This window comes from Coregonus lavaretus (genome assembly GCF_964263955.1).
Source record: "Coregonus lavaretus genome assembly, chromosome: 7".
In the NCBI taxonomy this organism is placed as follows: Eukaryota; Metazoa; Chordata; class Actinopteri; order Salmoniformes; family Salmonidae; genus Coregonus; species Coregonus lavaretus.
In genome coordinates this window covers 49033921-49050479 of record NC_139994.1, presented here as the reverse complement: position 1 = coordinate 49050479, position 16559 = coordinate 49033921, and the positions used below count along the sequence as shown (strand labels likewise).

At 42.3% G+C, this 16559-nt stretch overlaps 2 protein-coding genes across 3 annotated transcripts; one reads left to right on the top strand and one right to left on the bottom strand.

The window, feature by feature from the left end:
* Positions 1-778: 778 nt before the first annotated feature.
* LOC311132941 (NELL2-interacting cell ontogeny regulator 1) lies at positions 779-6140 on the bottom strand. Of its 2 annotated transcripts, none has more exons than XM_084166331.1 (4): positions 6067-6140; positions 4580-4725; positions 4169-4257; positions 779-1979 (listed from the first exon to the last, which is right to left on the bottom strand). In XM_084166331.1, exons 2-4 carry the CDS (start codon positions 4689-4691, stop codon positions 1908-1910), a joined length of 273 nt encoding a protein of 90 aa, XP_084022457.1. In that variant the 5' UTR covers positions 4692-4725; positions 6067-6140; the 3' UTR covers positions 779-1907. The 2 variants fall into 2 exon arrangements, with proteins under 2 accessions (XP_084022457.1, XP_084022456.1); XM_084166330.1 differs by lacking the exon at positions 6067-6140 and adding an exon at positions 4982-5048.
* On the top strand, positions 5870-16405 carry LOC311132940 (negative elongation factor A-like). The gene is made up of 11 exons (XM_084166329.1): positions 5870-6175; positions 7709-7880; positions 8281-8442; positions 11027-11116; positions 11293-11420; positions 13318-13387; positions 13503-13591; positions 13679-13790; positions 14076-14398; positions 14709-14808; positions 15326-16405. The coding sequence occupies exons 1-11, from the start codon at positions 5966-5968 to the stop codon at positions 15508-15510; spliced, it is 1641 nt and encodes a 546-aa protein (XP_084022455.1). The 5' UTR covers positions 5870-5965; the 3' UTR covers positions 15511-16405.
* The last annotated feature ends 154 nt before the right edge of the window (positions 16406-16559 follow it).

Here is a 16559-nt window from a genome sequence, read left to right as displayed (position 1 = left end):
TCCTGAGCGAACATCACCTATTCCCTGCAGGGGAGAAATCTGGCCATATACATTTTTACACATAGGATACCTCCCAAATGGCACCCTATTCCCTATATAGTGCACTACTTTTGACTAGAGCCCAGCACTACACTCTTTGAAAAAATGGTTCTTCGGCTGTCCCCATAGGAGAACCCTTTTTGGTTCCAGGGAGAATCCTTTTTGGTTCCACGTATAACCCTTTTGGGTTCCATGTAGAACCCTCTGTGGAAAGGGTCCTACATGGAACCTAAAAGGGTTCTACCTGGAACCAAAAAGGGTTCTTCAAGGGGTTCTCCTAAGGGGACAGCCAAATAACCATTTTAGGTTCTAGATAGCAGCCTTTTTTCTAAGAGTGTACTTAGGGAATAGGGTGTCATTTGAGACGCACCCACAATCAATGTGCCTCGGCCACTAGCGCTGATGGATATGCCTGTGCTGTATTTATAAGAAGCAGAACTATACATTACACACACACACACACACACACACGGCTTGATAAAATGTTTTTATCTTGCTGCTGGGGTTGCCTGCCATACACTGAAGTACTGAAATCACTGGGAACTGAGGCACAATCCCAAATCGACCCCTAAGCACAACGCCCTATGCACTTGTGGTGGAAGTTTCACCATATTACTTATACCAATCAAATCCTCTCAGATCTCTACGAGAGCATAGGGTGTAGGGTTTAGGGTTAATTTGGGATTGGGCCTCAGTCATTTCCACAACCACTAAAAAGATATCAGAAAGGCATATGACGAAAGGTATAATAATGACTTTAATACCAAATAAAACATACAAGACATTACTAAAAGCAGCTTATTGACATATTGAAACAAAGAAAGCAACAACACAAACACAAAGCATTATTATCATTAATCATTCTCCTCTATAGTTACTATTTTATCAATATATTGTCAATACTCTACAGTCCCTATGTCTTAGTGGTAAATATGCGTTTGTTTGTCTATATTCTCCTGACCGCTACATCATCCAGCTCGCTTATCTTTATACAGTTCAGCTAGACAGAATAAAGACAAAAGATATGATGAATATAACAAATTATGAAGTGCCTCAAACAACTGGTTGCCATAAACAACTGGTTGCCATAAACAACTGGTTGAGATGAATGTAGGCCTATACCCTATAAACATGCAGCTAGAGTGTATGGTACCACATACACCTAAAAAGTACACTTATTCTAAAGGCCTGGTGTTGCCATGCCAATAAAAATACTTTCCAAGACACTTTCTTAAAATAATAAAGGTATGTTATTATGAATTAGCAGCTATTTTGAATGTAATACTGCTGCCTAGCATGTACCTAAATTATGTATGTATATGTGAATTATTCTGATCATATTGGCACACATTTAATAAGATGTCTGTCCATTGAATCTACATACAGATCTACTATGCTACAGCGCAAATAATACGTATTGTGATAGGTTACATCAACATTGAAAATGTGTTGTTTCTTTAACTTAATTGTGTAAAGTGTAAATCGTATTTTATTTCACAAAATCCCTCAGATAAGACAAACCCTCACATAAGAGATGGACATACGTTCTGGGACAATAGACTAGCTGTTGTTGGTTTTGCCCTACATGACATAGTAACGCATGGCTGGCTTATCTAAACTCTAATCTAATTAAATTGTATCTTTAAATAATTAAACCACTGCAATATCAATAGTGATATGTTAGCAAAGAAAATAAAGTGTATGTTGTACAAATTAGCAAACAAAATGGTACAATATTCCATAGAAGGAAGCACAGAGAGACAACTGTCTAGTCCAGGCGTTGTTTGTAGTGGGTAAAAGTAAGTGTCCGGCCATTATGGGTGTGGGGTTGATTACCATGGGGGGGGGGCAGCACATCACTACTCCACTCAGTGCAGGGTATTAGTGGGCATGCAGTCACACAGGGCTCGCCTCTCTGCCCTCAACACCAGGGTCTCGGTCTAGGAGGAAATAAAAGCAATGCCATGTTAGGGAGCACTAGCCGGAGTAAACTTTTCAAACTAGGCTAAGACTTTTAGAGGAACTTTACAGGTAGATATACAGCAGGCCAGGGTATAGATGTGGTAAAAAGGTCAATCGAACTCGACCAAAACAATGGAATTGCCATGGAAACATGTGGGGGAAAGATCCTGAATCTCCTCATTGCTGCGCAGCAAAATGTGCCTACATTTAGGTTATTGTTTATGTGTATTTCACCAGGGGCGCAACTTTCACTGGAGACATGTCCCCCCCACATTCTGAAATAGCATTTTTGTCCCCCCCCAGTTTTATCATTGGAATGTGATACAAAACAAGGCAACGGTGTGCTTTAGGACCATGCGGACGTCTCCGAGCGGTCGGGTAGGCTGTTTGGAGTGTTTATCTGACTGGATAAAAATTGTATAATAATAATAATAATAATAATAATAATAAGTCCCCCCCCCCACTTCTAAAACCAAAGTTGCGCCCCTGTATTTCACTCTATGTTGGGGTAAAAATCTGAGTATAATGCTTGTATGGATGTCAACCCCAACACATGTTCATGTCATCTTAACCAATCAACTGCATTACAGTTAAAAATGACTGACTACCACCGCCGATTTCTGTACACTAGCTATGCTAACCAGCTTATACGAACGAGAGTTAGCATTTAGCAGTCACTTCTTCTAAACCTGAAAAGGGAAAACCTTTAAATGTTATGCAGTGAAAACTTCCAAATATATCCAAATCGGACTTAAGTAACCACATTGTGGGTCTGTTACAATACATAAATCATGACGGATTTGACGAATATCACTTTGTTAGATCAGATTTGTTGAATGTGCACCAATCTGGTCAATGGAACGGTCTGCGCTCCACTGACCCCTTTACTGCATCTATAGGGAGCAACTCAGTACTATCCCAGCCATAACCAGTGCTTGAAGTGGAATGAAATAGGTGCTGGTACTCATTTTAGGTGCTGGTACGCAGTGGGGTAGTAGGGGCATTGCGTATACTCACTTCTTAATCCCCACTTATGCGTATCAAAGTTGTATAGTGAAGTTATATGCCGTATCAATTATGTAGTACAATAGAGATATCATGCACAAAGTAGCCTACACAATCGCAAAGCATATTCACATGTGCCGGACACAGCCTAGCTTCAACGGAATATCATCTGGCAGCAAGAGCACAACTCTCAACCAGGAGCATCTCACAGGAGAAGAACGACATCGGTAGCCCGTAGCTGTTAGGGCAGGTAGGAAAGATGTTTAAACTTATACCAGTGAATGCTAGTTAAAGCAACAATGGGTAAGCAAACCAGGTATTGAAAAAGTTTGGTCCGAAGTCTTGGTTGAATCTTTGCAATGCGCAATTCAGTCATCATGCGCTGTTTGAAAATGTCTAAAGGCTTTCACAAAAAACCTTCCCAATTAAATGTTGACTGCAAGGTAGTCCTACCTGGTAGAATGATGATGAATTGGGAGGCCATTTGTTTTGCAAACTCTGCCATCACATACACTGTAGGCCTACAGCAACACTGTTAGCCAAAAGGTCTCATGCTAGGTGTACAATTGAATTAAAGGGCAACTAAACCCTCCCCAAATATATATATATTTTTTTCCCCCCAGACCTCAAAATGGTATCCTGATGTGGTTTAAACATTGTTGTTTTTCTATTTTTAAAAAGTGTGATTTTGAGAGTGAAAACCTGAAAAAACTATAGGAAAACATATAGTTTTTCACACCTTTGCTTCGCCGGGTGGGCCGTTTTTTGTTGTTGGTCAAATTAGAGTATACCCACTTCTCCAGGCACCACTACACCACTGCTGGTACTCATCATAATATTAGAGCCAAAAGTCTATTCTTTAACAGGTGCCAGTTCTTAATCAATAGAAAATTAGAGATGGACAACTACGGCCCACTTCAAGCACTAAGTGTAACAATTTGTAAATGTAATAGTTATTAAATTGATGTAGTTCTGTCCTTCAGCTGTTCTTCTCTAGTAATGTTCTGTATTATGTCATGTTTCATGTGGACCCAAGGAAGAGTAGATGCTGCTTTCGCAACAGCTAATGGGGATCCTAATAAAATACCAAATACTGTACTTATAAGAATAATTACACACTAACATAAAGTGTAACTGAAAAGAAAGGGATAGGAACTGATACCCGGGCATCGAGGTTGAAAGCAGTCTTCTTAAGGTCTTGCAGTGCCCTCTGCATGAATTCAAATGCATGACAGTCCACACAGGGCCGACCTGCAAGACAATGAGACAAAATATAAAAACTGTGTTCATTATGATTCATTATAGGCTACTGCATTTGTGAAAACAAAAACATATTTTAAGACGTTTATATTTACAATCAATACCTACCTGCTGCTACACTTCATCAATGGCTGTTCTCAATTGGTATAACCTATCGATTCGGCAATTAGTCATAATTGATTTTGTTTGGGCCTAGAATTTTTTCTCTTTATACACCTAGACAATAGTCATACGCACTACAGTAACAACCGCTCATTGTGTATAATCGCAAATGCCAGAAAGACAATACAATCTATGAAATAAAACCACTTACTTTCGGCAGGGATTACCGTCCCTGTCTCCTGCTCGGCATCACTTGGCCTAAAACACAGGAGCTGCACGGCTAATAGCAGCATCACCGCTTGCAAATAGCCGCTCGATGCCATACTGATGCTCGGTGCAGGATGTCAAGAGAAAGACCTGGAAAATGGAGAGAGCGAATTTCAGCATATGGTTCTTTATGATATATCATTAATTTGATAAACGAAGCATTGATAGGTTATATGAAAACGATTGTAGGCTACGTTTGCTCGACTAAAGAAAGCAATACAAGCATCCAAAATAACATCACAGATGCAGAGATCTTCTCGTTTTAAATGGGCCAAGTTTTTTTCATAAAGAAAAAGGTCGGAAATATGACCAAGAACTGTATAACATTTAATGTAGCCCTACTCACTGTGTGTGATATTTTAAAGAAAATAAAAACAATGTAGCCAGCCGAAAGACGCCCACCTCAAGACGATTCTGTTGAATATTAATTCGAAGTGCAGAGGGCGCATGCGTATAAAACCCTTTGAGGTTCGTCACTAGTTAACACAGCAACAAAACCAAAATTGCCTCGTAAAAATTAAATTAATTTAAGGTTAAGCATAAGTTTAGCAGTGTGGTTAGGGTTAGGTTTAAAATTAGATTTTCATAAGATAAATTGTAGAAATATGTGGAGTTTATGACTTTGTGGCTGTGCCAACTGTAAATTAGGCAAACGGATTGTCCTTCCACAAATCCCGTATAATGAGGCCTATGCTAAATTATTTTATTTATTTATTCATCCCAAATTGAATGTTGTTCACATGTCTTATAATTTTATCGCAGTCGCTTATTTGCATAACCTTATACAGAAATTGTTGTACAATAAATATTCCTGCACGTACACGGACCATTCATTCCTACATGCTAGTGCACGCTCCAGGTCAATTTTAAGAAAAGGGTTTGTATTATTAGACTTATTTGCAAAATAAGTCAGCATTCCCTTAGAGTCAAACACCCCAAATGCATTGAATAGCAAATAAATGCAATGCTGTTGTAGACATATATCTCAAGTGTTCTGTAAAGTCAATGTAAAAGGCCATGTAAAATATTACATTTGTTTTTTTGGACAGGTAAGAGAGAGGTGCGTTCCTTTGATCTCCCCCGATATGAACATGGGGTCCATGCTATCTAGAATCCCTGAGACGACCATACCCCCCCCATTGAATTTGACATTTAAAATGGTTTAAGGTCAGGGTAAGGGTTATGGTTAAGGTTTAGGGTAGGGACGTCCCAAGGATCCAACATAGCACTGACCATGAACATGGTGGGTGTGTCCTAACCAACCGTTCTATGTTTTCTTAGCTAGGTAGCCTTTTAAAATGCCCGAACTCAAAACGCTTCTTTTTCCAAGATGGCGTCGATGAAGGATAGCGACACCGGCCTGTGGCTCCATAATAAACTAGGATCAACAGACGAACTTTGGGCGCCTTCTAGTATTGCTTCACTCCTCACCGTTTCAGTTATCGACAATATAAGGTTGTGTTTTTCGAGTTTGTCGCCTCCGGTAAAGCTAAAACTCTTGCTCGGGATGCTGCATCTTCCCAGGCGGACTGTTGATGAGGTGGGTACGCGAGTTGCTATATGACTGACTGAGTACTAGCTAGCCACTGCTACTAGCTAGTTTAAATGGGATTCTGCAGCAAGCAGCCTTGACCAAGTTGTTGGCTGATGCTTCCTGAGCGGGAAGTATAGTACACCATGTTTATAAGCTAACCGTTTCCATTGTACACTTATCTAGCTGCATATGGCTCAGCCTCTTCGCTCCGGGAGACCTGTACCGAAGCGCCAACAGTGTTTAAGTGTCTACAGCCAGGAGGTAGTTAGTTAACTAGTCAGAATGAGTCTAACCGATAACTAGCTAGCTAACTATCGGTTAGGCTCATTCTGTCCAGTCTCATAATTTGTTTACCTAACGCACATGCCTTGCTTTCACAAACACCAAGTTAGCTATCTAGCCTGACATGTAGCATTGAACCTGTTTGTAGTGTAGTCGTGATTTTTTTTCGTCATCTGATATGTCTGAGAATCATTCAAATGCTCAAAACGTCTCGGAGCTTTGTCAGTCCAAGTGGTTTCGCATGCCTGCCAGCCAGCTTGAGCCATTTTGGAGGGCGTAACCAGCGAGTTAAGTCACAACTCAAAACTGGGAGACAGCCTTTAAAATAGTTTTAGCTCCTTTTAAATAGTCTAGTAGCTAAACGTCCTATTAAACTTTGATACAGTCTAGCTCCTTACTTAGCTACAACTGGTGTTGTAAACCAGGTGCACTACAATTTATTGCTTTGTTTACCAATTATATTTCCGTGATTAAGTGATTGAATTAGCTACTTTTATACATTTAGACTTGTCATTTCAATTTCATGACCATAACAAAATCTACATCCTGTCATGTATTATCACTGTCATTAGTCCACAGCTCTTTATTCTCCTAAATTACACAATTCACAGTCTCTGCTGCCTACTGTTCGACCATGTATTGGGCCTACATCTTTACTATGTCCAACTGTTCAGAAGCCTGATAGCTGCCAGAATGAAACTTGCCCTGCTCCTATTCTTGCTGAACTGTGGGACTCCTTCTGGGGGCAGAAGCTCAAAACATTGGGCAAGATTGTGTGGGGGTCCTCTATGATGTGCTTGGCCTTGTCACTTGCCCGTCTATCATAGAGGCCCTGAAGTCCCCTGCACTGCAGCTTGCAGAACTTGGACCCCAGGTTTACGGTCCTCCTGAGGATGCCCCTGTTAGCTACTGACAGCCCACCATACCAGGCCAGGAAACAGAAAGTCAGCACACACACTATATGGCAGGTGTAGTAGTTTGATGTATTCCATTTCTGTGCCCTGCTCTAACCGCCACATCCACCTCCCTCTTATGCCCATATACACCATGCCCCATGGATATTCTATAATCAATTTCTTTCTATACCCTGTTCTATACCATTTCTATAAATGGTATTGAACAGACAGCCATGCATACTGTGAGCCATGCATGCATGCAAAGCCTAAAGACACATTACCATTCCACAAGATTGGACGATAACGTTTAAAAAAAATCTTGCTCTACTAACCTCCACAATCACCTCCTTTGACCGTGCAGATGAAGGAGGCCCTATCAGAGATCATCCAGCTGGCCACGGTGGACTCTGAGCCCTGGGTACTGATGGTGGCAGACATCCTTAAGTCCTTCCCAGAGACAGGCTCCCTCAACCTGGACCTGGAGGAGCAGAACCCTAACGTACAGGACATCCTGGGCGAGCTCCGGGAGAAAGGTGGGTACACTACCATAGGCTAGGGGTCATAAGTCAAGGGTCAAATGAGAGCAGCAGGGATCATGGTTCTAGCTTTACAACTGGAATGACTATGATTATGTAAACAGTGCTCAGGGAATTTTTAGTATGGAATAGGATGCATGTTCCAGCATGTTGGTGCTGCTCTAACATCACCTGTTGGTTGGCCATGTATCAGAGTCCTTGTCCTTGTGTACTTTTTCTTCATCACTTGTGAACATGCTTGTGCAGGTACTTGTTGGCTCCACCTGACTGTCTCCATCACACTTCTGCTTTTGCTTGCTCTTTGGGGTCTAGGTTTGAGTTACTGTAAAAACACTGTGTCAACCGCTTATGTAAAAGGCTTTATAAATACATTTGATTGATTGATCTCCCCCTGCAGTGAGTGAGTGTGAAGCGTCGGCCATGCTCCCTCTGGAGTGCCAGTACCTGAACAAGAGCGCCCTGACCACCCTGGTGGGCCCACTCACACCCCCCGTCAAACACTTCCAGCTCAAGAGGAAGCCCAAGAGCGCCACCCTCAGGGCAGAGCTGCTGCAGAAATGTAAGAAAAGACACTTCACTCGATCCGCCCACCTGGGTACATGTCAATAGTCTAAAGTGGTCTCATCTTCTTCATCTATCAAGCGTCTCAGATTAGGAGTGCTGATCAAGGATCAGGTTCCATGTAATGTTATTCGTTATGATCTAAAAGGCAGAACTGATCCTAGATCACAACTCCTACTCTGAGATGCTTAATGAATATGTCCCTGATCTGAAAAGCAAAGGATAAGTTAAAGCGCTATGGCGGATGCTTATTTGGGAGTTGCTTTCACTTGTCCAGTTGTTTTTCACACATCAGTGCAGATGAAGGAAAGCAGATGAGAAAATGAAGCCACTTTAGACCGTTCAGATGCTCCCAGTGCTTTTTCTGGATCAAAAAGGTGCTTAGGTGGTGAGCGTGGCGGAGGGGTGTGGCACGGTCAGCCCGTCGGCGTGGCTGAATTCGGTCAAGGCCCTGGGCAAGAATGTTTTTGAGGCCCCCATCTTGGCGGCGGAGATTATTTCAGTGTTTTAAAACCAATTTCTTGCAGGAATTTCTTTCACATTTTGCCATGGAGTGGAGAGAATTTGAGCAGTTAAGCAAATTCAAGTCAAATCTTATGTCACATGCGCCGAATACAACAGGTGTAGACCTTACCGTGAAATGCTTACTTACAAGCCCTTAACCAACAATGCAGTTCAAGAAATAGAGTTAAGAAAATATTTAGTAAAAAATTAAATAAAAAGTAACACAATAAAATAACAGTAACGAGGCTTTATACAGGGGGTACTGGTACAAGAGTCAATGTGCGGGGGTACAGGTTAGTCGCGGTACTTTGTACATGTAGGTAGGGGTAAAGTGACTATGCATAGATAATAAACAGCGAGTAGCAGCAGTGTAAAAACATTTGGCCATTTGATAAATTGTTCAGCAATCTTATGGCTTGGGGGTAGAAGCTGTTAAGGAGCCTTTTGGACCTAGACTTGGCGCTCTGGTACCGCTTGCTGTGCAGCAGCAGAGAGAACAGTCTATGACTTGGGTGGCTGGAGTCTTTGACAATTTTTTGGGCCTTCATCTGACACCGCCTAGTATATAGGTCCTGAAAATCAAATACAAGTTTATTGATCGCGTTCCTAATGTTTTGTACACTCATTGTACACTGGTGTGTATAGACAGTATATGGATAGAAAAGTCATTTCCAGAGACTGCTCCCTCAACCTGGAGCTGAGAGAAAATATTGCAGTTTTCAAGTAAATTTCCTGCAATTCTATGCATGTTGCCATGGCTAATGCTGATGTATTGAACATTCATTAATTTGCCCAAGATTATCATAAGACGTGAACAAAATGCATCAGTGATTCATATTTTCCTTTAACTTTCTGAAGAGGCAAAAGCACAGGAATTCCCCTGTATGTGTGTGCGCGCGCGTTTGTTGAACACTTTGTGGAGCCGTTAGCGATGATGCTAATGTAATGATGGCTGTCTTCTGGTAGATGGAAAGGCTTTCTCAAAAACCTCAATTAAATGTTAGTGGCAATATGTAACTTTTTGGGCGACCTGACTAAATTCAAATATAAATGTGAGTTGTAGATCTATCATTCTACTTGAAAGCAAGTCTAAGAAGCGGTATATCTGTTCTATGTGCGCTATTTCTATGTCTCATATTCTGTTTTTGTGTCTTTTACTTTCAGTTTTGTACACCAGCTTCAAACAGCTGAAACAACAATATTTTTGATTATGGAAAATATATTTCACAGCGGTTTAGATGTTACAATGATTCTCTACAGTATACTAGCTTATTTTGTCACATAAACTGAAATTAGGCGAACTATTAGAGTTTTAGAAACCCGTAAATGGCGGAGCGATTTCTGCATAGTGCAACTTTAATTACAAAGTAGCCTATGTCTACCTGGCAGAATGATATCATGATTAGTGGCCTTTTGTTTAGCAAACTCTGCAATCATATGAGCGCTACAGCAACATCGCTAACCAAACAATGGTCTCATGCTGCACTGACATTAAAGGGTAACTACACCCAAAAATCAAGATTTCTTAGATTTTTCCCAGACCTCAAAAGTGGTCTCCTGATGTGGATTAAGCATTGTTGTGGACTTAGAACATCCAATGTTTTTGTTTTTCTATTTAAAAAAGTGTGATTTAGAGAGAACCTGAAACTGGAAGAAAAAAACTGAAACCTGGAAAAACAGGTTGGAGGGAGATCAGGCAAATAATAAAACCGATTTTATAGGGCCCTAACTTTGTGCTCGTTTACTGAATGTGAATGGTCTTTTTCACATTAGTGAATGGTCATGACTCATGTTCATTACAGCATGCACTGGAAAACGAATATGAACGTTTCTTATTGGACAAGTTCATGTAGTCCCTCCCTGTTTGTCTTCTTCTGTTTGGTGCCAAATGAACAGCACCCTCCGGTATTCACTAGGAGCCTAATGGAAGCAAACAGGACGAAACTGGGAGGAACTTTACCTAAATTTGTCCAATAGAAAGTCTTATTTTCATGTAAAACATTTTCCATTGCAAAATATTTTTCTACGATGTGCACTAATTAATACAACCTTGACTCATTGTTCTGTTATGTTTTCAGCCACAGAGACAGCTCAACAGCTGAAGAAGGCAGCGGGAGTGCCTTTCCACGCCAAAGGAAGAGGCCTGGTCAAGAAGATTGACACCACCAGTGAGTTTGACACACACACACACACACACACACACACACACACACACACACACACACACAGCTATTACAATACTTGTTGTTGCTAAGACTATGCATATTAACTCTTACACACACATTTATACCCACTGGTGTCTGATTGGCTGCTGCGATATCATGTTTTATACTCTCCCTTCCAGCACCCCTCAAGGGGATCCCCAAAGCCCCGTTCCGCAGCCCCACCACCCCCAGTATATTCAGCCCCCCTAGCAACCGCACACCCATCGCCCCCGCACGGACGCCCCTGCGCAAGGAGAGGGGAGTCAAGGTAACGAAGGGGCCTTTAACAAGTGACCTTGTTTTCTTTAAAGGGATAGTTCACCCAAATAACACAATTATATTGGTTGCCTCATCCTGCAAGCAGGCTATGGACAAGGTAAGACAGCAATCCATGCTTTGGTTTTGTTTTTGGACAGTGGCCATGTAAACAAAACCAAAGCGTGGATTGCTGTCTTACCTCGGCCATAGACTGCTTATACAGTAAGGAAACCAATATAAAAAAAAAAATATGAATTTCACAATAAACAGGAAGCAGGGTTTCCGTTAGGAAAATGGGGTGCTGGACATTTGACCGTTGGCATTTTAATTTACCGGACATTTGAGAAATGTACTGGACCCAAATGCATTGGGTGCGTAAACTGATTAGGGCGTCCACCCACGGTGCTCAGAATAACCGGAATCACATTGCGATTATGGTAATTCATCTTAACAGAACATGCAACTTGAGGATGCAATGACGTGCATCCTTCTTCTCAAATTCCGATGCGCACTTTGAAGATGTTAGAATAACAGTCCACATTGACTTTTCCTCAGCCAACAAGATGAGTAACGAACAGCAAAATCACTAGCTTATGTCAATCTACTATCCCCCATAGTAGAAAAGTTTACCTTTTCTATTGGTCAGCTTGTCGTTCTGTGCGAGAAAGAAATAGCCTATTCCAAACAGACTCTGGGACAGTTGTGGGACGATAGATCTCAAATTCATACAACCAGTACAAAAAAACACTTTAAAAAGCAATGAGGCTGATGCAACCGATCAGAACGTTTAGCTTAAAATGTTGATAAACTATTATTTCCTCACATTATAAGCGCAGCAATGTGCGCACGGCAGTAGGCTACGCGCGAATATTCATTTCATAATGCAATTAGTGGGAAAACACAGTTGTCAAAAGCGCACTGCACATGCAAGCGGTTTCATGTGACCGAGATGAAAATATCCGTTATAAGTTTAGGGAGATCTAAAGATGCAACAACTAGCATGGTTTGCCTATATGACGAAGATTGTGCCTTTTGGTTACTGGACAATAAAAATAAAGATGTTTATTTGAAAACCAATAGAACATGAGAGAAATGGGCTACTTGTTTCAATGGCATATGGAAGTCTTTATAAATTAATTGACTCCACATTTATAGGAACAGATTTTGGTTAGGCTACTTTAAAGCAAGGTAAGAAGTGCCTCATAATATGAAGTAAAACGTTCAGGTTTCACACAATTAAGTATATGTTTTCAAAATGAATACTGCTTCCAGCTCACATTGCAAAGTGTGACGCGCTGAAGCCTGCCTACCGTTGCCAATGCACTTGACCAGTTGAGAAATAAAAATAGTAGGCTAGCTCTTTTTAATTCTGGTCATCAAAACTGTTTTTAACATGCGATTTCATTTAGAGTTGTTGCGCAATGATTGTGCTTATAAAAGTTTTTCACTCCAGCAGCAACAGGAGCTGTAGCAGCAGCTCTCACCCTGTTTGACAGATTTGAAACTAGACTCTGTATCTGTAAGCTGTGCCTGTACACGTGTGATAGCCTAAATAAGAATCATAATGACCAACGAAAATACACAAGTGCAATTTAATTCCCCCAAAAAGTATGCAAATGAACCCATAGACCGATAAGTATTTCTGGTCAAATGTATTTACATCGACCGGTATTTTCATCGATGAATAGGCAAAAAAACATTATTTAGCAATGGGATTAGTAAATTTTTTTGCAGAATTGCGGCCATTTTTATTTATCGTCTTTCCAAAAAAATAACTGCCAGAAAGCCGGCTATTACCGGCTAACGGAAACCCGGATGGGAAGCTGTATTGAAAGGAATTATGTCATTTTAAATTGATGGTTCAATGTGTTAAGCGAATCTGATGCACATCATTGTCTGTTCTTTAGTTGTTAGACATCTCAGAGCTCGATATGGTGGGAGCTGGTAGAGAGGCAAAGAGGAGGAGAAAGACTTTGGGTAAATGCATTTATTTATAGTTTTGATCTATCTCTATCTAGCTAGCAGTCTTCACTATTATTCACCGTCCTTCAGACTCACTCATTCTTGTTAATCTCTTTCTCTCGTGGTACAGAAACAGAGGCTGGGGAGAAAGCTGCCAAAGAGGAGGCTGTGGTGGAGAATGCTACACCAGACTATGCTGCTGGACTGGTATCTACCCAGGTAGGAAGACACACACTGTCACACAATGTAATGCAATTTACAAAGCGGTATTGCATTGAATTGTAACCCATTCAACGGGTGTTTCAGAAACTGGGTGCGTTAAACAACGAGAGTGCCCTGCCGTCTACGAGTTACCTGCCTGCTACCCCCAGTATGGTCCCCTCCTCCTCCTACATTCCCAGTTCAGAGGCACAGCCAGGTGAGAGACGCAACTTCAAACACCTACATACCTGTTACTCAAATCTCAGGGTTACCCTCCATTTGGTCCTATATGAAGTTGGTTTTGCAATATGGCACGGTAGTATCACAGTGTACTCACTTACTTACTTACTTACTAGTAAGCCTTGGACAATTAAAGCCTTGTCCGAGCAAGAACGGCCTATATGGCAGTAGGCTATCTCCTGTTTCTGTAGCGATTGATAGAGCGATAGTCTCAGATGTCGTGAACTGAGTCTTCTTCATTATCCTCCTTTTCTTTCTCTAGCGAATGCGGGCGGTTCAGGGCGTGACGCCCTGCAGTCGGGTCGACAGCCTGAGGAGTCGGCCACACCCAGTGCCGCCGCCACCACCACCCTCCCTGGCCAGTTCAAACAAAGGACGCCCATGTACAACGCCAGCAACACGGCCGCCAGCCCCACCGCCCCCGCCTCCCCCAGCACGCCAGCCAGCACCCCCGCCAGCAGCAACGGCCCCTCGGCTGCCGCCACGCAGCCCGAGACCCCCGCCACACAGCCCCCCACTACCCCCCAGTCCACCACCCCGACTCCCACCCTCACGCCCCAGCCCAAAAAGAACCTCTCGCTCACTGTGAGTTGGATAAAGGCATCTTTGAGACTCTGTTCCAATATTCACGCCACTATACTACTTAGAATGAAGCAATATATTGGGCATGTATTCTAAGATGAACTTGTGTCATGCTTACATTGACTGTAGAGATTGTAGTTCAGTATTTGGAATGGTGGTTTGGCATGCAAAGGTTGTGAGATATGTAGTTGTTTTGTCTTAGTTGAATGCACTGACTGTAAGTAACTCTGTATTAGAGCATCTGCTAAATGTCTAAAATGTAAATGTATGCAGTGTGGTGTAACCTCTGTGCCATGTGTTGTGGTCCCACCAGAGAGACCAGATGTATGCTGCTCAGGAAATGTTCAAGACCGCCAACAAGGTCACCAGACCAGAGAAAGCTCTCATCCTGGGCTTCATGGCCGGATCCAGAGGTACTGGACTGCTTTCTGCAAATACTCCCATTTCCCTAGATGAAGTCCACCTAACATATGAGTTTTGTACTGTTGGAATAGCACTGTTTTAGTAACAAGTAACAGCTTTTTGCAACAGAGAATAAATATTCCCTCAAGTACAGTGGAGGCTGCTGAGAGGAGGATGGCTCATAGTAATGGCTGGAACGGAGCAAATGGAATGGCATCAAACACATGGAAACCATGTATTTGATACCATTCCACTGATTCCGCTCCAGCCATTACCACCAGCCCGTCCTCCACAATTAAGGCGCAACCGACCTGTGCTGGAGTATGTCCACTTAGTGGCATACTGTATGAGTTTTCAACATACTAGTAATGATTTAGGAATGCGTGGGTGTGAATATGTGCAAGTGCTCTGGTGGAGTCTGAGAGGAACTGGCTACACACACCTTAAAACACTCTTACCCCCACTGCGAGTTCTCCTGCTACTACACACACAAACCACATCTCTTAAATGTTGTATCCCCTCCTCCAGAGAACCCGTGTCCGGAGCAGGGAGACATCATCCAGATCAAGCTAAGCGAGCACACAGAGATCCTGCCCAAGGCGGACGGCACGGGCAGCACCACCATGCTGGTGGACACAGTGTTTGAGATGAACTACTCCACAGGACAGTGGACCCGCCTCAAGAAGTACAAACCCATCACCAACACCTCCTGAGTTGGCTGCCTGCCGGGACTAAACACACACACACATTTACATACACACGCAAGCATCAACACACGCAGGCCAAATCCTCCTCGGGTGGCCAGGGACTTGTCATACTCACACACTTGTGCATACACACATGGGCCAAATCCAGCACGTGAGAGGGGCTGGGGTGGGGGTGGGGGGGGATGGATATGGGGACGCAGGTTAAGAAGGCATGGATCCCTCTTTCTCAAAGTTCCTTCATTGCCAAAAGGCAGGGACCCTCAAGACTTGTTTCCGTTGGTTCGTTTTTCTTTTCTGTTTTAGTCAGGTCACCTCAGATTTCTGAATGTTTGTGTGCTAGAGGAGTCCGTATACCTTCTTTTTCATAAGACACCAGTCAAGACCTGCTTTACTATGAAAAGGTACAAGCATGCCACAAAAATATTACAACTGTCTGTGTTTTTCATTGTGAGAATGACGTTTACTGTATTCTTCCTACTTTGTCAAAGAAAAAAAAAAAGAGGATGATTTGAGAAAATTAAGTAAATAAAGAGGCCAAACCCATCAGTGAAAATGTGACAGAGAGAGGGATGATGGGTTTCCTTTTTGCTGTCAAGTTCTGTTTTGGAACATTCCGAAGAATGTTTTTCCATCCTTACCAAGAATGAAAAGAAAATAAAGCTCCCGAGTGGCGCAGTGGTCTAAGGCACTGCTTGAGGTGTCACTACAGACTCCCTGGTTCGATTCCAGGCTGTATCACAACCGGCCGTGATCGGGAGTCCCATAGGGCAGCGCACAATTAGCCCAGCGTCGTCCGGGTTTGGCCGGTGTAGGCCGTCATTGTAAATAAGAATTTGTTCTTAACTCACTTGCCTAGTTAAATAAAGGTAAAATAAAAAAATAAAAGCGAAAACATGTTCAGATTCCTGAGTGTTAAACATAGTCCTTCAGAACCTCTCTCTCCTGACTCTACTATTCTATTTCTGAGCACATGACTAAAGGTGTTCTTCGATGGTAAACACTTTGTTTCAAAACGTTTTGCTACGGTGTGCACTAGTGAATACACCCCAGGGTTG